This window comes from Etheostoma spectabile, chromosome 8 (assembly GCF_008692095.1).
Source record: "Etheostoma spectabile isolate EspeVRDwgs_2016 chromosome 8, UIUC_Espe_1.0, whole genome shotgun sequence".
Classification (NCBI taxonomy): domain Eukaryota; kingdom Metazoa; phylum Chordata; class Actinopteri; order Perciformes; family Percidae; genus Etheostoma; species Etheostoma spectabile.
The window spans coordinates 26,919,385-26,942,994 of NC_045740.1; the positions used below are offsets into that span (position 1 = coordinate 26,919,385).

Below are 23,610 nucleotides of genomic sequence, written 5' to 3' on the forward strand. Positions count from 1 at the left end.
CCCTCTCTGGCTCGCGACCCCCCTGGGGGTCCCGACCCCCACTTTGGGAATCACTGGTGTAAGTGATAGTGAGATGCTTGCTACAGTTACGCTTCTAGTGATAAATCGGCAAAAACGTGTTTTATCATGAGTCACGGCTTTGTTCTAACGCCGCTGGGCTCTTCAGTCTTGTTCTCTCGACCATAGAACGTTACCGTACTTTCGGGCGGTTGTTGAGGCTCCGTCTAAATTTCGACCAGCTGCTTGTAACATTAAAATTAAACGGATTATGGATCCTTTAATTTCTATAGTTCACAGCTGACTTTACCAGCTGACCTGTCTATTGGCTGTTGGACAGGTGACGTCCCTTACGTTCAGAAACCAGCTTCTGCGACTTGAACAGCTGAAAGCCTAGACCCCAAATATAAGACGACCCCACTTTTTCAGACGTATTTCTAGGAGGAAAAAAAACAACTTATCTTTGGACAAATGTGGTAATTGCTCTGTAACCTAATACCAGAGAAGAACCCCTAACTGAAAAAACATGATAAGTGCTTCAGTTTTTACCTTCTTCAGAGCTCTGACAAGGTCTCCATAGTCTCCATTCTCTAGTTTGGGGTTCTTTGTCAGAGCCTCAATAGCCTCCAGAGCTTCTTTTCTCTCCTGCCACTTTTTGGCTTCCTATAGAAATAGAGAGAGCAAGGACACACACTTCAACATTTAGTGTTCCATTACATAAAAAAGCTTAATAACAAAAAATAATATATACTGCACACTTATAATTTTTCAAGTTAAGAAACTTTCAGTGTTAGAATCTAAATTGACAAAGTCACTCAGAACTTTGTCTTTGTATACCTTAAGAAGCTATCCAAGATGAGGCTTGGCCACAACACAGAGACTTGTTTTGAAAGGGTTTTTTCTAGTCTACGTTGGTAGGGCTGGAACGATACGCTTTGTCCTGAATTGATTCTTTCACGATACATGGGTGCCGATTCGATTTGTATTGCGATTTTCATTATTATTGGGATTCGATAGTATAGAGTATGGCAATTTTCTTTTCCTTCTTTAACAAAAATGAAAAATTTGAAAAATACACTTTAAGAGACAATTCTAAAAACTGATTTATTCCTAAGAAGACCGCACATTTCAGTCTGGCATTTATTTCATTTTTAACCCTTGTTTTGTCCTCGGTCAAATTTGACCCGTTTTCAAAGTTGTTTTTTTTATAAATCCGAAATATGGGTTTCAAACTGCCCAAAAATAAGTTGGATGCATGGATGTACCCTGTACTATGTTCTTCCTGGGTAAAATTAATTATTACTTCCATTGAATTTAGGTCGTTTCATTGAATTTTTTAGCATTTGAAAAAAACCTAATAATAAATGGTTTTAAAACAGTATCATGACTATACTTTGACAAATACTAGTCTGCGATTCACTCGGCATCCTCTGATCTTAACTAGTAATCAAAAAAAAATGTATTATTTCTGCTTTTTTGGAACTTAAAAAATAGGGATATAATGTCATTTAAATTAGGTTTATTGATTTGATTTATTTAATTGTATCAAATATGCCTTACACAAAGATATCAAATACAATTGAGGATAAAAACAAAAAAGTCTAGGACTTATTTCCATTGTGGTCCTCAGGATTAAATTGACCATGAATAAAAAACAAAGTTTAAAAAGATGCCAAAAGAATCAATTTTTAAAAATCATTGCCAAAGAATCTTGATACATTGGATTTTCAGTTTTTTCACCCATTCCTAATAGTTAGAAACACGTACTATTTTGTCGTAGAAGTCTTTGGGAATCTTTGACAGAATCTCCACGGCTTCCAGCAGTTCATAAGGATCCACTGCTGCCACGGTTTCCTCCTCATCGTCTCCTGAAAGAAGAATATGAATAAAAGATGGCACCCGATTGACAGCGACTCTACAACATCAAACAAAAAGAAAGTTTGTGTTTATAAAATATGTTAGCGGTGTGCTAGTTAAACCCACCATCAGACTGGTCTCCAGCGTGGGCTTGTTGCTGTTCAAACTTGGCCTTCAAGTCCTGCTGTGAGCGCAAGAACCTTGTCTGCTTGGGAGGAGATGAAGGCAGCTTCACCCACTCCTCCTCCAGCTCCTTTAGCTGCAGGGACAGAGAACAAATAAGCATTGTTTAGTTTAACTTCATTCTCACACCATTTTTTTTTTGTTTACAAAAATAACTTAGTAAACAAAGTAAAATAAAAATATGTCTTAAGATTAAAGTGCTCATATTATGCTTTTTGGCTTTTCCCTTATCTTTTGTTTTATTTATATATATCTTTTTTGCGCACATTATAGGTTTACAAAGTGAAAAAGCCCACAGTCCATCCCAAAGGGAGTTACCATCTCTAACAGAAAACACAATTCACCAACTGCTCCTAACAGCTCTATTGCAGTCCGGCCTTTACTTCCGTGACAAATGTGCATCACTCTGTAACACACGTATAATGCTCGCCCAGCTGCTAGCGTGGCACACCCTCATGCTCTGCAGCTGACAAGCTAGCGGAACTTACTGCGCTGTTGCAACTCCTAACAAAGATGGTACAGAAGTGAGATGTCTCCCTCTGTAGCTAAAACAGAGAGCTAAACACACAGGGTGAAAAGAGGAGCTACAGCAATGTGCAGTAAAACAAATATCTGGTGTTTTCTGAAAATCAAACCACATAAACCTATTCTGGTAGAACCTCTAAATAAAATTATGAACCGGAAAATGAGCATAATATGAGCCTTTTAATACATTAAACTTTCTCTCAACGCCAAAACAGTTTTTGTTAGGATTCCAGCAAACCCCAACCAAAGAATAAACAGTTTTAAGTTCCACGAATAATAATAATCAAAATCGGGATATCCCTAATTTGCAGCTATGAGTGTGTCCCACCTGTACAGAGGTAATGTTTTGCAGTGGTGGTCTCAGAGCATCCCGGATCCATTTGTAGATCTCTACAGCAAGCAGCTTGACTTCGTCTCTTACCGCCTTCTCCCTGGACTCAAACTGCTTGGATAAAATCTTCACTATTGGTTTCAAAGTGATGATCTTGGATCCAAACTCACTAGGGGAAGATGACGACAGACCAAGAGGTGAAAAATGGCTAGTGTTATTGACAGGAGCTAGCAGACTGTTCTTTTGACAAGCAATAATCAAATTGATATAAACAACTTTCGTTAGGGAGGGGGTCAAACGGGCCCATTGGTACTTTTCTATGGGGTCAATGCACTGCTCTATCCAAGGAGACAAACAATACTGGGATTCTTTACACTAAAGAAACATTTGACCAAAAAAACCTATGGCTGATTACTAGGCTGAGAAAATGAAACATTGTGTTAGACCAGGACAGAACTGTACCATTGACAAATATCTTAATAGTATGTTACGTTTACATTATTTTACAGCCAGGTAAAATACTATAGTTTGCTGCATTGTTCAGTCATCTTATGTTTTGCAGTGAAAAATAAAAATTACAAATCAAGTCTGAATGTCACCATTTGAACTCATGTGACTAAAGGTAAGATAATAAACAAGCCTATTTCTCAGACAATTTATTCTCAACTGCATTTTCCCTTTACTTTTATTTTTTTAATGAGTGAACTACATTTTACACACGCTAAAATGTATCTGTACTAGAGGTGCAACGAGAACATGCAACGAGACCTCTCATCGCTGTAAAAACTGTCTCGTGAAAACAAGTCACAAGTGCAGAGCAGCAGTCAGTAGAGCCTAAACCTAACTTGTACTTTTAATGATATTAAACATGTCTTAAAAGGGTCATGAACCAATACAGGAGCAGCCTACTTCCTTGTTTACTGCTGCAAAGAAACGCTTGGTGACGTAACCTTGGTTCTCTGAGTAAAGACCATTTTTCCAGTCATATTTCTTAATTGAAGTTTTATTTAGAATAGTGTTAAATTCTTATCTCATAAACCCAATCTTGTGTGCCGAGTGTCTTGTCACACTTATCCTGTACAGTACCCTTGTTAACACCAGCCAAAATACATTTGATGTGGCCTATAGCTACAGTATTGTGTGGTTGTTTGACTGCTACCTAGTCTACCTAGTTTGCCATTATTAACTTCATGGAAAGCAAAAGCAACATACATGGTTGTTTTACATCTGCATTTAATGATAAAGAAAGCTACTAGAACTGTTAAAGATATGTATGTGTTCTACAAAGCATATCTTTAAAAACATGTAGACAACCTTACTTAACTAGTCCCCAATGCGTTTAGATTAAGGATTTCTTAGTGTGGTCATTCTAACCCAGGAAAGTAGCACTGACCTGAGAGCCTTCCTGAGTGTCTCAATGCAGGACACCACAATCTTGGGGTTCTTGTTGTCCAGTCCTTTGAGCAGCTCGTCTTGAACCACCTCAGCCTTCTCTATCTCGATGTACATCAGACAGATGTCTGTGCCTAGCTCCTTAGCGCGGGCCTTCGGCTGGTTGAACACTTTGGTCACCACGCCAGACACCACCTCACCTGCCGTCCTGTAGCAATCAGCATTGACAACAACCCAGCTTGTCAGAAGCACACTGCCTGGACATCATCATGTACATAATCTTAAGAAAAAGGTTGCCTTTAAAGGTCAATTAAAAAACAAAAAGACAAATAATGCATTGGTGTATCACCTAAAGTATGAAATGTGACATTTTATATGATTTAGTGCGAATGACTGAACAGCACGCCCCAACTAACGTTGCCCCCAGATGATATTCTTGTTGGAACTACTACTTACTTGCCAGCTACATGGGCATTCTCAATGAAAGCCAGGGCAGCCTCCAGACCTTTAAGCTGTGCCACAGCATTAGAGTCAGTGACAAACTTCTTTATCAGTCCCAGGTACTTCCCCCACTCTGGACTCTTCTCATCACCTATCTTCTGGAACAACTTCAGAGCTTCTTCATAACCATTCAGACGGGCTTTCCACACCTGGTCACAGAGAACAGAGTGAAGGACAGAAAAGTGTAGGTTATACAAACACACAACTAGATATTTATGGATAGGTTCATCTTTCTTAAAAAAAAGGAGACGGAGAAGCATGACTAGACAAACACACAAATCACACACCTGTAGCCTGACATTGACAGACCAAATTGTAAATGCAAATTAGTTTAACTTTTAGTTAATTTTCCATTTCCAAGGGGTGTTATCACAGGTTGTAGACCAAAATGCCTCTGCACACAATTGGATAGACCTACAAACAATCAGAGTGACGAAACATGTGACGTAGCCAGGATTTACATTAACCAGTATATTGGGGATAGGCGCTAATATTTTTAGGCACTGGCACCAGGTCAAAAATGGAGAATCACAATATTGAAAACCAAATACGGTACCTTCTCACAGAGAATATCCAAATAGAAAATATTCAGGTCCAGCCCTACCCTGTACTATGTGAAATATGTCCTACTAATACAGTTAAGAGTAGGCTAGAGTAATAGCTGCCATGGAGTTGCAATAGTGTTTTACCCCTTCAGAAGTATTTATATTGAAATTTTAAGAACAAACTAACTGTGAGCTTTGCTTAAAATTATACCATATAAATGTTAGGCCATACTGTCCAGGCCTATGTATAAAGCAGTCTGACAAGCGCCATTTAGGAGCCGGATGCAAAGCCATTGTTTGAAACGTTTCAGAAAAGTCAAAATCAAACACAATAAATAACCAATAATCATATGGAATTACATTGTTTCCTGATCAGATGCTTAGAGTACTAGTATTGTACAGTATTAGAACTGTCCTTCTTGTTTGGTTTACAGGATACTGGTAAGACTTGGATTAGATATATGTATTACTTTAATCCCACACTTAAAGCCTTTGGTGATAAGGATCCAATAAACAGGGGAAGCAAGTCTGTATTGTGAGGAAGATTACCAGGTGGGTGAGACATTTCCTGCTAGTATTTGAGTTAAAAGAAATATTGTTAAAGTGAGTGAATGAAACTGAAGTGAACTGCAGAGAATTTCATTGAGGACAAACTTCAGTCAGTGAGTCACCTTGTGTTCACATTTCTGGTCAATGGGAAGCTTTATCCACTCGCTATCATCCCCCATGGTGGCCGCTCGGGGGTGGGCTTCCCCAAAAGGTATTCAACTGGAAAACAGCATTATTGACACAAAATTAAATTTGGTGTGTTTCATGTACTGCTGGGGGGTTATAAGTGAACACAAATACAGTATCACAGAAATCTTGGTGTGTGGCTTACACATAAAAAACAAAATTTAAATCAGAAAGCAAATAGCTTTTCAGCTGCATCTCCTCTTGGGACATTCAAAAACACTAGGACTGCACAGGAGCAAAATACACTGTAATAATTATGACCGTTGTGTTGAGATAAACACAGAAACACACAACTGGCCCAGCATCTACTGCAATTTCCAAATTGCCACAGGGTGCAGCTTAATACACAACATATTCTGCTGCTGTAAAAGAAGATCTATTCATCCATCTGCAGTATGTACGTAATGTAGATCAGTGGTTTTTAAACTATGCCAAGTGATTTAAAAGGAAAAGTGGAACATAAAAGCAGTGTCCATATTGTTGAAACAAGCAATGGGATTTCTACTAGAGCCCAACCCATAATGGATTTTTTGAGGCCAACATCATTACTTGAGAATAAAAGGCTCTGGTTACATTGCTGTAACAGTCTATTTAAGCTCAAGTCCTGTAAAAGTGCTTCAAAAAAAAAATCTTTGTCTGATTTTGTTAATAAAAGAGAATGTGTAAAGTAATTCTTCCAGTTGCAATGTCACCAACTTACTGACATGCACTCACTTTCACTTGAAATCTTTAGCATGTGATTGACTAATGCAGTCAGGGAGGGGCTATGGGTTCATATTTCATATTGATCCAACCCCAGTCTGATAAACAGGTTAAATACATCATCCACATCCCGGCAGAAAACTCAGCTTGAAGCCAGTCTTACACATAAGCAATGCAAACTTAGAGATTTTTTTCTCTCCAAATAAGTTATCTGCATATTGATCTACAAAAGTATCCTTAAAAGTTCACAACACTTGCTAGAAAAGGTGTGACACAAAGTTTTTAGTAACGTAGACCTTTGGAATGGAAAGAACACCTAACTTCATTAAAAAAATATGCTAATTTAAATATGACCTTGGTTATTTATTAAGGGAGGTGCATAGGTGACTTGATACCCTCCTAGGAGCCACTGAGTCAAAATCAAAGACTGTATGCAGCTATACCACCAAATACGTCCTTTAAAAACATTTCAATTTAGTACATGTTTCTTATTGTACACCCAGCTGCAAGTTCCTGTAAAAAAGAATCCTTGCTATTGACAGTGGGATAATAGTTTGCTCAAGCAACGTGCTGCTTACATACACAATCTAAACTATGGGTGGGTGTACACAATCTAAGATAACTCATTAGTAACGTGGATATGATGTCCAATCAGGCAATAGCATTCATTCTAATTCCACTTTGATACAACAGTCTAGTTCAGAGACGTTTATCACCCAACGCTGATAAGGCCTTTAGGACTAATAAACGCCACATTTTCATATAGATAGATTAGAGCAGCATTAACGTTATAAGCAAATGCACAGACGATTACTTTCCACGTGCATCACCAAGCTGTAAGTTGTCCCAATTTTACATCGTGTTTTCCATGTACGAAAAGAAGCTAACGTTGTGAGCGTGTATGCATGAGGGAGGTAGCAGTAAACCACCAGAATTCTGACTGAAATTTTGAACTGCATACAAGAATGAACAGGGGGGGGGGGTTCAGGAGGACGTGCAGTCAGAAACCAGCCTGCACCATCAAATACACCCAGTCACAATCAATTAGGTTAGCCACCGCTTGCAAACTGAGCCATCATTTATGGGTGTCACCAATGCTGTTTCCAGATTACTTAGACTGGGACTGGTCACCACATTATCTAGCTGTCGTTAGTTAGTAACTTAGCTATCTTAAGTCAGATGAGCGCCATTAACTAGCGAACTTAGCAACGACTGTGACAGTTGCTAGGTTAGCCCGTTAACCCGCTCATTCTGGTTAAAGCAGCTAACGTTACAGCAAAAATACGAGCAGCTCACATTGAGGACCCATTTTTAGCTTGTTAACATGTGTAGTATGAAAGTATTCCGTTTAGCAAGTGCTCATAACTAGCTAAACCTTACTGATTGCTAGCGGTGGTAGCTGCCGTTAGCTGCTTAGAAACAAGGCTATTAGCTAGCTAACCTCCTTCCCCAACCGCCAACACAGACAGGCCTAACAACGCAGTTCACACCGACAGCTGCAGAAACACAACGACCTAGCATGCTAGCTCAGAGTAAAATACGAGTTTTAACTAAAATGAGAAAATAATTGTATATCGCTGGGATACCTGTTTGCGTCTCTAGGAGACAATACGATGCTGGGTGCCAGTTAGATGGGGATGATAATGGGATCACTAGCTAGCTACTGTACAGAGAAGCCCAACGGAGCTTTACAAGCGTTGCCAGTGCCGCCCAGAAGACAACATCCGGTTACAAATAAAACAGCTAGCAAGTTTCTCGATTAATAGAAAGTATCCAATTATTTACCTTTTATTGTGTAGTAAAAAACGTAACGTTGCGCAAATCAACATTGCGGGGTATAGTTTCATTTGTTTATGTTTTTCTGTGCAAGTGAGACATTTTGCGCTCTTATTTTAGTGGTACCAATTTCCGGTCCCATCACTGCTGCCTTTGTCAAACTTGTTGCAGCTTTTTGAAATACCTCCAAGGGCGGAGAGACAGAGGAGGGGCGGAGACCGGCACCACCCTAACTACAAACATCCCTCTTGTGTTTAATCATAGACTTTGTGTAAAGTCTCACTGCATTACACATTAATTACAAACTAAGAAACAACAGTACACCCTACATTATGTTAAATCCACATTACACATTCACCCATTATACAGTTTACTGAATAGGGCGTACCCATTTGTCAATAGACAAAGCCGTTGATTGGTTGAATTTGAACTATGGCCCGCCTCCAAAGAATTACATTTATTTTCTGATTGGACTACCATGTGCATTGCTTATCATTGGAAGAGATTTGATTAGCTGCTAGAAAATTAAGCAATTCCTGTATCTATAAAAAATATTTCCAATTATTGGCTCAGATGAAATGACTATAAGGTTGCAAAGGAGGCTATAGAAAAAATAACCCTGATAATTGATGATCAGAATGATAGTTTTTACAAAGTTCAAAGCAAAGATGGGAAAATTAGTTGTGTTCGAAGGAATAGGGGAGATGAGACAATAACATTAACACACTGGACTAAACAGTAGGCCTATTCAAATAGGTAAACATAATACAGGTAGTAGATGTGATTACTGTAGAGCATGTTATACTATGTTGTTAGAACTATGAGGAAGAAAGAAGGCAGAATATCAAAAGACTTCAGAAATGTGTGTTATTGATTACTATTAAAGTATACTAGACACACAATCTAATATAAATATTGTAAATACCAGACATTCTGATCCACACTGTTGCTGGGAGGTAATGCAGAAAATTGTTGTCAGCCAACCACCAATAAATTACAAAGAAGAAGAAGAAGAAGAAGAAGAAATTGGTTAATTTCATGTATTGCCTTTACACCGATTTGAGTAGTCTGCAGGATGTGCATCTGAGTATATATTTTTTTACAAAAACAAACATAATAGAACAATACACAAGCCACTCAATTACTGAAAACATATAGTTACATTGATTTAAAAATAGCAGCTCAGAACACAGACAGACTCCTTTCAAAGACACAGAATACACAGAGCCTTACCACTCCAGAAAAATGCATTTTAGTTTTTTTTTAATTGCATAGGCTTACATTCAAGAATCTCTACCAGCTTCACTCCAAGGGACTTTATGCACAAGAGTAGTGCCTGATTGTACAGACAGCAGAGAAAAGAAGTGCCACGCTTTACATATAAAAAAGAACTGCAGGAGAACTAAACTAAAATGGAAACTGAGGACAGTACCGCAGAGCAGAGTGATATTTTGAAAGCTCACACAAGCCAAGTAGAGGAAATGAACAGTGATGTAAATGGTGATTTGATCTCTATGTTGAGCAGGCATCTCCGGCAAAACAGTGTGGGTTTGCTTCAAAGAAAACTTGATATAAGAAAGACACAAGATATTGCAAGCAAACCTGCACGTTAATAATGGGAATCAATCCTCTGTGAGGTCGAGGGACAACACAACAGGCCAACAATTATGAGTGTGAGATTATTGGATATAATGCTTTATTTCACTGAATGATTTCAATGCTTCAATGCCTATTATTATTATTATTATTATTATTATTGCCAAAATATACATTTAATTTTTTTATATAATTTTATTTTTATTTTTATTTTTTGTGTAGATTAGCAAAGGAACCTTTGCGTGCTGTAATGTTCTGGGGAATTTAATTTATGTAACTCACAACATCCTGCTGTTTCCATGGAAGCCCACCATGTTAGGACAGTTGGTACACTGTCCGTGATAGCTTGCAAAATCTTGTGAAAGCTTGCCAATAAAAAAGGCTACAGGAATTGCATTTGTTAAATTGTGTTACACACGTGCAAAGAGTATTCATGTTAATTTCAACGTTATCTCCTAAGAGGGTAACCAGAATGAACCGTTTTAATTCCACAGTCCCGGATGACCAGTACCTGGGTAGGTTAGCTATGTGTTAGCTGTGCAGTGCTAGCTAGCCCTTTAGCTAACGCCTTTTTTTTTGTATATTGTTATTTAAAAATCGTGAGCTTTCTAATCATCGCTCTGTCACGTCAGTATATCGTTAGTGAATTTATTGAAACTATCAACTAAGCTGTTGTAGTTTTTAAGTCTGTCTTTGCATCCGTACGTGTGTAATTGTGTGTTTATTTCTCTCACAGCGGACAGCAATGTGTTGTTCTACCTGAGTGATGCAGTGACCCAGCTGCTGGAACATAAAGACGAGTACACCCAGTTCGGGGTGATCCGTTACTTTGCAGAATAGTACGTTACACTGAACACATCCCAGTCAATCACCTATAGGCAGGGTTGTTCGGTAGGTCTGGAAAGTAGACCCAGGGAAAACGTCTTGACTGACGGCTAATAAAAACATATTTACATTACATATTTCCTCAAAGATGCCATTGGAAAAGTAATGTATAAAATAAGGAAACTGTAAATTCATCCCAATTTGGCACGAATTTTCATATTGCAAACCACCCCAGAAGAGCTTGTTCAATATTAGGTAGCCTATTCTGTTTATAATCACATTAACCCCATGGTTTACTTTGTAAGAAATGTATTATAAAACAGTGCTAACATATTATCTTTTGTGTACCTAACAATTGTCTACAAGTGTACATCTTAACACACTTCTGTGTATAAAAGCCTTTTCCTTTGCAAATGTAATGCAGAATGCCAGTAAGACAGTTTCCCACTTTTGTGCTAAATGTACAATATGCAACGAATATGATCTAAAGTGGGACATGTTTACACAGTCGACTGTTATCCTAGGTGAGATAGTTGGTAGAAGTAAACACAAGTTAGTGCATCTTGTGTACAAACAGACTGATAACATGAACTTTCAGGTGTATTTTTGCATCTTTTTTTTGTAATTTTTGTGTGTGTGTGTAGTTTCAGCAGTGTAAAGAACAGTAACCACGTGCTCTTCCGCGAGTATAACTACATCCGGGCCACTCCTCATAACAGAGCATCCTTCATCAGAGTCTTCTGGAGATGCTACAGACAGATTGGCAAGAATGGAGGTGAGTGGGAGCCAGAAATAATTGGACTGGAAACGTTTTCTGTTTCAGTTATAGTTAGATTGTGATAGTCATTACATAATTGTCCCTTTCTCTACATAAGGTTTATGTTATAAGACTCACATTGCAAAGTCCTAGTTATTACAGGCTTGTAAGTGAATTATTAATAGGAAGTCACGTCAGTAGTGTCATTTACTTGCAAAAACCCACTTGGCTAGACTGGTTGGTTTGACTGTCTTTAACATTTAAATCAATGCTTCACTGTTGCATATTCTCTACTGTAACTAAAGTTAGTTTTATTGTCTTGTTGTATTCCAGACTTACTGTCCATGCTGGAGTACAGGTCACTGCTGCAGTTATTGTGTCCAGACTTCCCCTTGGAGATATTGCAGAGTGCAGCCAGGTCAGTACACAAACAGACAACACACTACATCTGTTCCCTTCAATACATTTTAATTTCAACTCTTTTGAACAGGTTTTCTTTGTACTGTTGTTCACCAATCCTAAGAGGTCACGCCTTTGTTTGTTTGGTTACCACATCGTTGACATTCCATGCTGTGAAAGTCTGTTCAGTTAGCAACACACTACACCTGTTCCCTTCAATACATTTTATTATTTCAACTCTTTGGAACAGGATTTCTTTATACTGTTGTTCACCAATCCTGAAAGGTTACACCAACTTCTGTTTGGTTACCACAACTTTAACATTGCATGCTGTGAAAGTCTGTTCAGTTACCTATGAGGATTAGTATGAGGTACATACTGTAGAGCAAATAGGATGGCCGTTAGTGTAGTAGTAAAAGTACAGTGCAGTCTTCATCATGTAGTTATAGTGTACAGACAGTGCTATATGTTACAACAGGCCTAACAAGAAACATATTATCTTTCAGTCATTGTGTGAGGAATCTTCTCCCCTCATGCCCTTCGCATTTAAAGATACAAATTTTACCAGCTGCAAGGGATGCTGGTATTTTTTCACTTTGTGTGTGTTTTGAAATCCGACACAGACTGACTCACGGCACGTGTCAAATTTATGATTTATAGCGTCACAACTGTGCAAGATGCAGTCAAACTGTACAGGTGTGTATTCAAGATCAAAATCATTGCAGAATACCAAAATGCGTGTGGCGGGGAATGAGTGAAAAGTGAAAAAAAAGGGGGGTTTACACCTCTGGCCTGACAACTGTGCAAGATACAACCACGAAACTTTACAGGTGTGTAGAAAGCAGAGTTCAAAATGGGTGTGGTCTAAGCAACAGCTTCGCCCCCCCCCCCACACACACTTTTTACGTCCCTGGCCCGACAACTGTGCAAAATATGAAACTTTACTAATCAAAAGAATCAAAATAGGTGTGTACTTGTGTGTATACTTTCAAAAATATAAATAATGATTGTTTATTTTTATCAATTTACAAAAAGTGTGCAAACACAAGAAAAATCTAAATCTCATCAGTATTTGGTCTTACTGCCCTTTGCCTTCAAACCAGCATCAATTCTATAGGTACACTTGCAAAAGGCAACATTGAGGATTGTAGACGCAGTGGTCGGCCAAGGAAACTTAGTGCAGCAGATGAAAAACACATCAAGCTTATTTCCCTTCAAAATAGGAAGATGTCCAGCAGTGACATCAGCTCAGAACTGCCAGAAACCAGTGGGACCCAGGTACACCATATACTGTCTGGATAAGTCTGGCCAGAAGTGGTCTAAGGGAAGAGTTGCAGCCAAAAAGCCATACCTCCGACATGGAAACAAGGCCAAGCGACTCAACTATGCACGAAAACCGCCTAAGACTTTTGCATACACTGTGTATGTGTTTATGTATAGACTGTATATAATTTATTTTACAACGCACACAGAGGAACTGCCTCCAGCCCCTCCCCTTCATGAAGTTGGTGACAGTGTCAGCGTTGCACTTGCTCAGAGTAGGCCTGACAAACTTGATTCCTTTTAAGGATTTGGTATTCTGAGTCACTTATTAAACTGATCCGGGTTGTACGAGTCACATGAGCCAAGGCGAGCTTACAATGCTTCAGACGGTCTGCTCAACCTATTTGCATTTTTATATTACAAATATACACCAAACCTACAGCTAGGTTTGTCCTCTTTTACCCTATTTCCTGTAGAGTACAATGAGAGTATGATCCCTAGTTCTGAGCAAGGGCGATAGAAGATGGGGGAGTAAGGAGATAAGGAAGGAACCCCCCCCCACAAACACACATACCTAAACACACTTTTTTCCCCTTGGCCTGAAAACCGTGCAAGATACAATCACAAACCTTTACAGGTGTGTAATTTACATGAAAATGAAGACCGAGTTTGAAAATGAGTGTGGTACAAGCCAGGGCTCCGGAAGGATGGTAGGGAAGTGGGCCCTCACCCCTGGTGTGATCCTCTCTAGTTAAATGTATTTTCATGTTGCATGCCCTTCAGATTTTTTGGTTCTTAAGCGCATACAGATTTTTCTTTGACATGTGTTACTTCTTAAATTGTTGGGTTCCTTAATGACCAGTACACCACTGGACTTAACTGGTTGATAGAAGACTGGCGTACACTGTTGTTAACTGCTTTTCTTTTCTTGTGCTGTAGAATAGTTCTATTGGACGACGCTATCGACTGTCTGATGTCTTTCTCTGATTTCCTTTACACCTTCCAGCTACAGTTCTACTACCAAGGTACAATATAAACTACTGTTTCATCTTGGCAGTTCACTCAGTGTGGCTGTAAACTTTTATTAACATGGGTGTGTAAATGACTGGCATTTGTTTCAAATTTCAATTGAAAACAAATTTAAAACAAACAAAAATGTAAAGAAAATACTTGTACACCACACTTGAAGGATTTCTATGTTCAGATGTCAGATATGAAAAAAATAACAGAATCCTATTAACTACCACTATTGAGGGTGGAATCATCTTATCAGAAGTGGACAATAAGGAGTTATATCACATTTATATATAATAATGAATTCATGACAAAAGGCAATGTTAGCAGTCTCATTCCCAGTCCCCACAGACTTCCAACTGCCCGTAATCCTGTGTGTCTGTAGAGTTCCTGGACAGCGTGCTGGTGATCTACCAGGATCTGTTAGCAGGGAAGAGTCCTAACACTGTCATTGTCCCCACGTCTGACTCCATCGAGCAGCTCCCCTCTGCAGCTGCCGAGGAGAACGACAAAGAGGAGCAGCAGCAGGACGGAGTGGAACCGTCCACTCTGGCTCAGTGTATAGATGCCTTCTGTGACAGGTTCAAGCACAGGTAAAACACACATTTCAGTTCTCACTCATTGGGACCGGGACATCCTCTAGAAACTTGCTATTATTTTTAACAAATTTTTTACTGGAATTGTACTTTGTACGATTTCTCAGGACAAATAAAAACTGATAGATTGATTGTATGTGACGACAAGTGGGAAAGGACTGATGACTTCAGTGAAATTTCCTAATTCATGGGAACGCACATAACCATTATATTTAAACTTCTATCATAAAACATGATTATAACTAGACAAAACTATAAAATAAAAGGTGCTAACTAAGAGACTGTGTTGATGATGCCATTCCCAAAAGCATACTGAAGTTGAATGAAAGTTCATCAAATTATGTGAAAGTGAGAAAATGAATTCCCTATAGGGGCACCAGGGGCTGTGGCCCAGCACTCATCTATGCAGCTGCTGAACACAAATTGGACTGGTGGTGTTCAGCACTAATTGTAGCACTTATTTGTTCTTATGCGTGTGTGTTTTAACTGACTTTTGTGTGTCTGTGTGAAGTCATCCTCCCAGGTCCTGTATGAGGAAAGTCCTGGAACAGTTTAACAAAGTGTCTTACTACAGCTTCCTAATGAGCCTGGCTAAACATGAGACCATCAACCAAACTATAGGTAGGTTTAACATTACTCATTACTTTTCTACTACTACAAACAAAATGTTTTTTACATCAGTGTACAATTGTATGATTTGTGTATAAGCTTTAACAGTTTGCTTTACAATTATACCAACTTTTATTCAGATATCATACATGACTTGTACACATTACTACCTACCAGAGCTGTGAGACTTGCTTGAGACTTGACTTGGTGGCTCATAAATATTGAAAAATGTGCACTGGCGCCACGAAGTATAGCCAAACACCACTTTCTATTTACTGGCCTGACCTATATGTTGGACTCTGTATTATTTTGCTGGGTTTTACTGTTAAGGCCACTTCATTCTCCATAGCAACAACTCTGTGGACCTCCGTTCTAACCTCCAACTTTCATACTTTTTTGTATCTGGATTTAATTTGTAGCGTCTAATTATGAATGTGGATAGTTTGAGAGTCAGATGCTTGGAACAGTTGCATTTCTAGTGATGAATCGGCAAAAACGTTTTATTTCTCTGATTCGCGGCTTCGTTCTAGGCGCTCCTTCTCTTCAGTCATTTTCTAGCTCGCTTGCAGGCGCTCGTTGAGCCTCCATCAAAAACTCTGCCATTTCGACCTGTTCACATTTTGTAACTGAAATAAAATAGATTATGGATCATTTCATTGCTATAGTTTGTAAGCTAACTTTACAAGCGGACATTTAGGGATTATCCATTAATACTGCTTAAAAAGGTTGCATCTTTTCTTTCGTCCCTCTTTCTGCAGGAGCATTACCCTGCAAGGCGGAGTTGCTCATTGACCCAGAGATGGACCAGGAGCTAGACAAAGTGTGAGAGCATGCACACACACACAAACACACACACACAAACCTTCAACAATCGCATACAGAATACTGTATACTACACAGGATGACTGTATCATGACAAGCCTGTATATTTTAATATGTTTTTTTTTCTTGCCTTTTGCTGTTTTTCATTTTGTTGTCCTCATTTCCTGCTTTTATAGCACTTTTCTAGTCTTAACAACAAATTAAAGCTGTCAGGTTATTAATGATTTAACCCAAAAGCAGATCGGACCAGGAGTGTGAGTTAAGCAGCTTATTAGTAGCTCAGAATCATGCAAACAGACAGAGTTGGCAGGTGCGGTAGAGGGAAAGAGTCCAGATAGGTTTCTGTATGGAGAACCGGCCGTTCTGAATGTTGGTCTTGATCCGAAAAATGGTGAACTGGATGTTTCCAGGACCGAGATCTGGGATTCCTCGACTAAGATAGAGAGACAAACAGTCAGTGGCAGGCAAACACTCAGGCAAGAGTTTTCAGATAGCAACAGGATGGTATCAAACACGATATAGTATACTAGCAGTGGGTATGATTGACAGTACTTCATAACAATGCGGCGGCGAAAATGGATGTCTGGCTGTTCCTCAAGCACTGCCTAAACGAGTGGATGAGGTGCAGGTGTGGTGAAAGGATTCAGCGCAGGTGTGTGGAGGACCAAGGCCAGGCCCAAACAACTGCCAGGGGAGAGCCAGAGGAAGACACACAAACACAGAATAGACAGAATGCACACAAAGCATACTACAGCGCTTTACACTACACTGACACATTCTGATACACTGGTGGCTGAGGCTGTTATAAGAGGCCAAGTGCTCAACATTCACACACCAGTGAGTGGCAGTTTAGGCGCACTAAGGCCACATGGACATGTAGACTGCAGGGGCCAGGGATTGAACCACCGATGCCTGGTGGTTTCAAGTGGTAGCAACCGTAGACGACTGCTCTACGTCCTTCCTGTCTTTTATGCTTTCTTTTCTCCTCTATTCCATCTTTTCTTCTCTTAATAACTCTTTCCTTGTCCCGTGCGGTCCAGAATTGCCCAGATCTCAGTGAGTCCTGGCAGCAACAGCAGTGGCAGTGCGGTGGGGGTGCTGAAGGAGGTGCAGAGGAAGGCCTCCCCCAGAAGGAACATCCACCACAGGAGGAAGATTGAGGTGGAAAGCGATGGTTCAACGGAAGAGACCGACTCCTCTGAAAACTGAGCTCTAACCATTCAACAGAAATATAGGCATAAATCATGGGGGATTTTGGGGGTCAGGACCTACCCCATGTGAGGGTTGCCCCCCCCCCCCCAAAAAAAAAGCATTTTTCTTTTAAAACAAGATGTTTATTGTAAATAATGTAGTATTATATATTTACAAATAATAGTGTTAGTAGTAAAACAGTACAAATGGGGAAGAAATTGCGTTTTAAATTTAAAAACATCTTGATCCCCCCCCTTCCTTGCATCACAGTGGTTTGGTCCACTGCCTGCTACACACACAAGTATCTTTGTTGGGAGCAGCACAATTAGAGAGATGGGCTGGGTGGGAGAAAGCAAAGTTTAAATCCCCTCTGAACCTTCGTTGTGGAACGCCAGTAAGTAGAAAATGCTATTGTATTCACTTTAAACATTGGATGAAGTGATTATCTTTCTGTTGTACAGATGATGCTTTGTCATTAATTATTTAGTCATGATAAAGTATTTTTCCATCAATCCTCTATTTTAGCGATAACGTGACATAGCTTGTTTAATAGCTTGTTGGATAGTTACTTAGCTAGCTTGCTTTCACTGGTTACAGATAATGAGCCAGCTGCTTGCAGGGGGATCAGTTCTCAGTTCAGCATAATCTGTATAAAAGAAAATAATTTATTTTTTATTTATGTTTATTGATTCCCAGTGGTGAAATTACAATTCAATTTACACTCTGTTAGTAATCACTACACACAGGCCTGAAATACACACATATGCTCAGGACCTATTCATGCAAAAATGGAGAGATGTCAGAGCGAGTGGGCTGCCAGTGCTAGACCAGTGGCCTGAGCAGTTGGGGGAGTTTGGTGCCTTGCTCAAGAGCACCTGACAGTGCCCAGGAGGTGAAGTGGCATCTCTCCAGCTACCGATCCACACTCCCTACTTCAGTCCGTACGGGGACTTGAACGAGCGACCTTCCGGTTCCCAACCCAACTCCCCGACTACATCCAATGTTTAAAGTGAATAAAATGGCTTGCCAGCCTACTTACTGGAGTTCCACAACTACACATATACACTACAATGTACAATTTTGGATGTGATGATTAGTTGTGTGTCCCCTAAAAAAAATTGCTCTTGAGAAATGTCTTGTTTATTGTCCCCAACAACTGCTAGATGAAATTTACACCCACTAGTAGTGGATAAGTGCACAGCAATGCAAGAGAACACTCCACGTTGCGTCAGAATACACCATTGTCTTCTTTTTGTTCAACATTGATGTTGAGAAAAGAAGTGAGCAATCAAATGAAAGCAATCACATCAGACAGCCTACATCAGAGTACCCCTGTAAGCAGGGCAGCATTGTGGATGCTACATATTGTTCACTAAATGCCGTGTGGTCTAAATGATGTTTAAGTCCCGCGTTATTGTGGAACCCACACAACTTCTAGGAAAGGCCCACCCTTCAATTGTATTCACACACTACTATTAGCCAGGTGTCCATGCTTACGCTAGGCAATCCTAACCTTAACCGCTCGAGATCAATGCCTAACCCCAACCAATCGAGCTGCTTCGTAGGGCGGGCCTTTACTAGAAGTTACATGGGTTCCATGATAACGCGCAAGTTCTATATCTGAAAATGGTCATGTGACATGTTACTGCTCTGCTGTGGCAGGATGTTTTGAATTTTCTGTAGTCTTACCAAACTAAATGGTTATATTGGTTTGCAGTACTGCTATTTATTTAGTTTGTCAAGAGTAGTACAACCAAGTAAATATCAACAGTAACAGTCCAGTTAATACTCAATGACAAGTATTTGCAATAATCCCTGAAATTATGTTGTTGTCATGTCAGAGAAGCCTCTGAATCACCATTTATACCATACCAACATGAAACACCATAACCTTTCACTAAAACTCAAACATATAGTCGTAGGTACTGTAAGTGAGCTGCTCCTTCATTAAGCAAAACAAGGAATGTTTCCTCCTCTCCCTGCCTGTTTATAACCTACACAGCTAACAGCTCAAGCATACATTTAGCTTGTATTCAAGTTATTTATTACCTTTTTATTGGTGAAAAGAATGACATGAAGCTTAATATGTGAATGTTATATGGCACAAATGAATATCCTTACTCACACTGAATAATAAAGATGTAACTGTGAATCCTGATCTAAATGATTTCTGTTGTCACTCCTAACTGATATCTGACTCAGATTATTTATTGTGGTTTGAATAGGGTTTTCAAGTAACTTAGTATTACACGTATATAAAATCAGGGGCCATACAAGAGACAATAAAAAAGTAATTTGTTTAAAATTGATGCAGCAGAGTCCAAGATATCCTGACTTTTAGTTTCTGGACACTGGATACATTTCCCCTAATGCATTCAAAAACATCTTTCTATAAGTTTCATGTTTCTAGTTCATTCTAGCTCACGGGAATTTGAGCTAACACGGCAGACAACAAATAACTAAAACAGACAAACATAGAAGGGTTCTACCGCTTTGCGATTTAAACCCTAATAACACAATATAAGCACAGTATATTTTTCACTAATTGTTTAAGAGACTCCGAAGTAAGAGTGGCTTTGATAATAGTTTTTGGATAACGTTTTCTTACGTGATATCAGCATTAGGATGCAGCCTCAGCACCTGGGGCAAATCCACAGTGGGTAAGCTCTGAATGCATTCCATGTACTCCTCTATTGTCTTGCATATTGGAATTTTGTAGACCGTGTAAAAGCAGAATGAGGAGTCGAACATCTTTTTACTGAACCACACCTGCAATGAAAAAACACCCATTCTCATGTAATGTAACAGATTAAATGAAATTGATCAAGGAGATGAATGAGGGAAGGAATGAATGCATGCATGAATAATTACAAAAATGGGATTATTACACGAGAGAAGCACTTGAGTAGCCGTTTGTCATAGTCATCTGTAACCCTTCCTCATACTGCACGATCAGCTAGCATGTATCGCACAGTTACCCAAGACAGATCCTGTAGGAGAACATACAATTATGTTAAGAAGTTAATAAAAAGAAGGAAAAAGTTAGACCTCTGTTGCAGAATTCTAACCTTCCTGGGGCTGCAATCATCCAAGTGTCTCTCAACGAATTCAACACTTGCAGTGAAATCAGCAGAGTTGAACTCATATGGTATGTTCCAACCCAATGGTCCAAACTTGCATCGTTCCTCAAAAAAAAGCAATAAAACACATGACTATAAAGAAATTAAGTGAATGAGCTTCAAATTGTACAAAAGAAAAACATACATAAAGAAGATACAGTACATCCGTAACTGTCTCGGGAAGAGAAAAAAAATCATAAACACAAGTACATTCTATAATATGTTGTTGAAATAATTTACTGTTAAGCACACATTTATGGAGCTAGAATTGTTTCTTTAATAAACGCAAGAAAAGTGATCTGAGAGAAAAAAAATGTTTGAGAGAAGTTATTACACTGATAGCAAAAAAGCATTTTATGAGAGAAAAAAAAAATATTTGAGAGAAAAGGTTTTCATACCAATAGCAAAAAAAATCTCTCAAAATACTTTAAACTCAAATATGTATTTTTTGCTATTAGTGTGAAAAACAATTCTCTCAAAAAAAAGTGTTTCTCTCAAAATGTTTAATTGAGAGCAAAGACTTGAGAGCGAGAAGAAAAACGTTTTGAGAGAAACCTTTTTTTGAGAGAATTGTTTTTCACACTGATAGCAAAAAATACATATTTGAGAGTTTAAAAAAATAGAAAAAGATTTTTTCTATTTGAAGAACAAGTACGGTTGGAGCTGAAGGACAGCGAGGCGACGCTCACCCAAGGTGAATCTGAGGGGAGAGTTCACCTGATCATCAGAGAGGACCTGCTGGCTGATCTCCTCGATCAGCTCCAACTACAGAGAGAGGGCAGAAGTTGGGGCCTTGACACAGAGCTGATGCTGAGGGATATGTTTGATCTGGACTGGCAGACCTTCGGTACTCAAGACCTGAAGGTGGAAATTGAGGAGATGAAGGGAGAGAAGGAGGCCCTGAAAAAGGAAGTGGAGACACAGAAGATGGAGGTTTGTAAGGAGAGACAGAAGCTTGAGGTAAGTAAGACCAACATGGAGTTAGAGTTGGAGAGCTGTCTGGAGATGGAGAGGGCTCAAGCTCATGAGCTGCAGGATAAACTGAGCAAGATGGGGGAAGCTCTCCGAAAACAGGAGGAGGAGACCAAGGAGAGACTGGAAAGATCCCAGGCTTCCTATAGAGCCCAGCTGGATCCGGCTCTGGCTCAAGGTGTCCACTCCCCATCCAGGGAAACACAGCATCTGAAATTCCAGTTTGGAAAAATCAGCAACAGGCTGCAAAAAGCCATAAAAGATTTGGACCTTCAGTTCTTCATTTCCAAAGACCTGAAGGTTGAATTGGAGCAGGTGAAGGGAGAGAAGGAGGCCCTGAAAAAGGAAGTGGAGGATCAGAAGATGCTCAAGGTAAGTCAGACCAACGTGGAGTTGGAGTTGGAGAGCTGTCTGGAGATGGAGCGGGCTCAAGCTCACGAGCTAAAGGATAAACTGAGCCAGATGAAGGAAGCTCTCAGAGAACAGGAGGAGGGAAAGACAACACTGGAAAGATCCCTGGCTTCACACAGAGCCCAGCTGGAGATGCAGGACCAGAACCACAAGGACCTCATGGCTGCTCTTGAGAAAAGGTTTGAACAGCAGCTGGAGAGTCATCTCACCGAGTGGAAGGAGGACAAGTCATCCCTCCTTCAGGCCACAGAAAGCCTGAAGGTGACTCAGCAGGAGAAGGAGCAGGAGTGGGAGAGGACCGAGAGCTCCATGAGGTCCCAGCTGGAAGATCTGCAGAGCCAGGTGATGAAAAAGCAGAGGAGGAAGAAGTGGTACAGGAGGCTTCTGCCTGGGTGAGGAAAGGTGTATTTGTACTTGTAGTGTGTTGGTGTGCGTGTGTGTCTCCTTGTATCTGTACAAGGAGACACTGGGTATGTGTGTGGGTATCTATGGGTATCTGTGTGTGTCTGTCTCGTGTCTGTGTGTTTGTGTATGTGTGTATGTATGTGTGACTGTCTCTTGTTGTTTGTGTGGGTGTTGTTTGTGTGTATCTGTCTCGTGTTGTTTGTGTGTGTCTGTCTTGTGTTGTTTGTGTCTGTGTGTCTTTCTATGTCAGTCTGTGTCTGTGTGTCTGTCTTGTAGGGCTGCACAATTGATTGAATTTTAATCGCGATCACGATTTTGACTTCCCACGATCAAATTTGCGTGATCAAGCGATCATTTTTTTAAAGCGTCATTTCATAGAATGCTCCGGGTTTTTTGCATAGCCCATCTACCACTCCGTCAACCGCTGTCTAATCATGTGCCAGTCAGAGTAGTTCACTGCACCCCGTGCAGCTTAGTTTCTAGATGTAGACAGTCACAGGGGACAGAGTAACTGGAGTAAAACTCAACAGATAGTAGTCAGTTATACGTCGGTCTCAAGGTTTACCAGTTACCAGTAAACGCAACATTTTGTCCCGTCTGTTGTTTTTCAGACAACAGCAGTGACCAGTGCTAGTCGGTGCTAGTAGCGTCTGTTAGCTGTTAGCTCCTCTAGGACGCACCGGTGCTAATGTCCTCGCATCCGCTGCAATGCTGTTTATATGGATATGGTTTAATTTTGCGTTACATGTCCCATTTCTTCTCTAAAGCCATGCCTGTGTTGAATCTCTCCTCTTACTCTCCACGCCCCGCCACAGAGCGGCGCCGGTCCACACTTCTGACATTTGTCCCCAGCTTTAATTGTTATTAACACAGCTGTATATTGTTAAGTATGAGGGGCAAACCTGTATTTGTACCAGTGTTTCCGCGTGTAACCGCTATCGCGGCCGCCACGGCGAAAAACACAGAAGAAGTTATTGAATGCAACTAACTTCAGTTGGTAGAGTAACAGCGTGTGAGACAGAGGTGCTGGACCTGGGACAGAGATGGGATCCATTGTGAGAATATCATTGTTCATAAAAATGCAGTA

The 23,610-nt window shown here is 39.9% G+C and overlaps 2 protein-coding genes across 6 annotated transcripts in view; one reads left to right on the top strand and one right to left on the bottom strand.

The window, feature by feature from the left end:
• The window catches only part of ckap5 (cytoskeleton associated protein 5), a 55,253-nt gene extending 46,746 nt beyond the window's left edge, over positions 1–8,507 (bottom strand). For all 5 annotated transcript variants that reach the window (XM_032523274.1, XM_032523272.1, XM_032523270.1 and 2 more), the window contains exons 1-8: positions 8,355–8,507; positions 6,003–6,099; positions 4,742–4,935; positions 4,287–4,493; positions 2,891–3,062; positions 1,981–2,113; positions 1,765–1,865; positions 547–660 (exon numbers count right to left, since the gene is read on the bottom strand). In XM_032523274.1, the coding sequence (XP_032379165.1) occupies positions 547–660; positions 1,765–1,865; positions 1,981–2,113; positions 2,891–3,062; positions 4,287–4,493; positions 4,742–4,935; positions 6,003–6,059 (978 nt within the window). In that variant the 5' untranslated portion in view covers positions 6,060–6,099; positions 8,355–8,507. The remainder of the gene's footprint in view (positions 1–546; positions 661–1,764; positions 1,866–1,980; positions 2,114–2,890; positions 3,063–4,286; positions 4,494–4,741; positions 4,936–6,002; positions 6,100–8,354) is intronic.
• Positions 8,508–10,420: 1,913 nt separating this feature from the next.
• On the top strand, positions 10,421–19,768 carry cstpp1 (centriolar satellite-associated tubulin polyglutamylase complex regulator 1). The gene is made up of 9 exons (XM_032523346.1): positions 10,421–10,655; positions 10,877–10,979; positions 11,610–11,740; positions 12,056–12,140; positions 14,324–14,409; positions 14,784–14,991; positions 15,506–15,615; positions 16,362–16,425; positions 17,466–19,768. The coding sequence occupies exons 1-9, from the start codon at positions 10,574–10,576 to the stop codon at positions 17,632–17,634; spliced, it is 1,038 nt and encodes a 345-aa protein (XP_032379237.1). The 5' UTR covers positions 10,421–10,573; the 3' UTR covers positions 17,635–19,768.
• The last annotated feature ends 3,842 nt before the right edge of the window (positions 19,769–23,610 follow it).

Coding starts and splice junctions, on each gene's coding strand:
- cstpp1 (XM_032523346.1), top strand. CDS start 10,574: ATGTTAATTTCAACGTTATCTCCTAAGAGGGTAACCAGAATGAACCGT. Junction 10,656..10,876: donor CCCGGATGACCAGTACCTGG/GTAGGTTAGCTA, acceptor TTTCTCTCACAG/CGGACAGCAATGTGTTGTTC. Junction 10,980..11,609: donor ATCCGTTACTTTGCAGAATA/GTACGTTACACT, acceptor GTGTGTGTGTAG/TTTCAGCAGTGTAAAGAACA.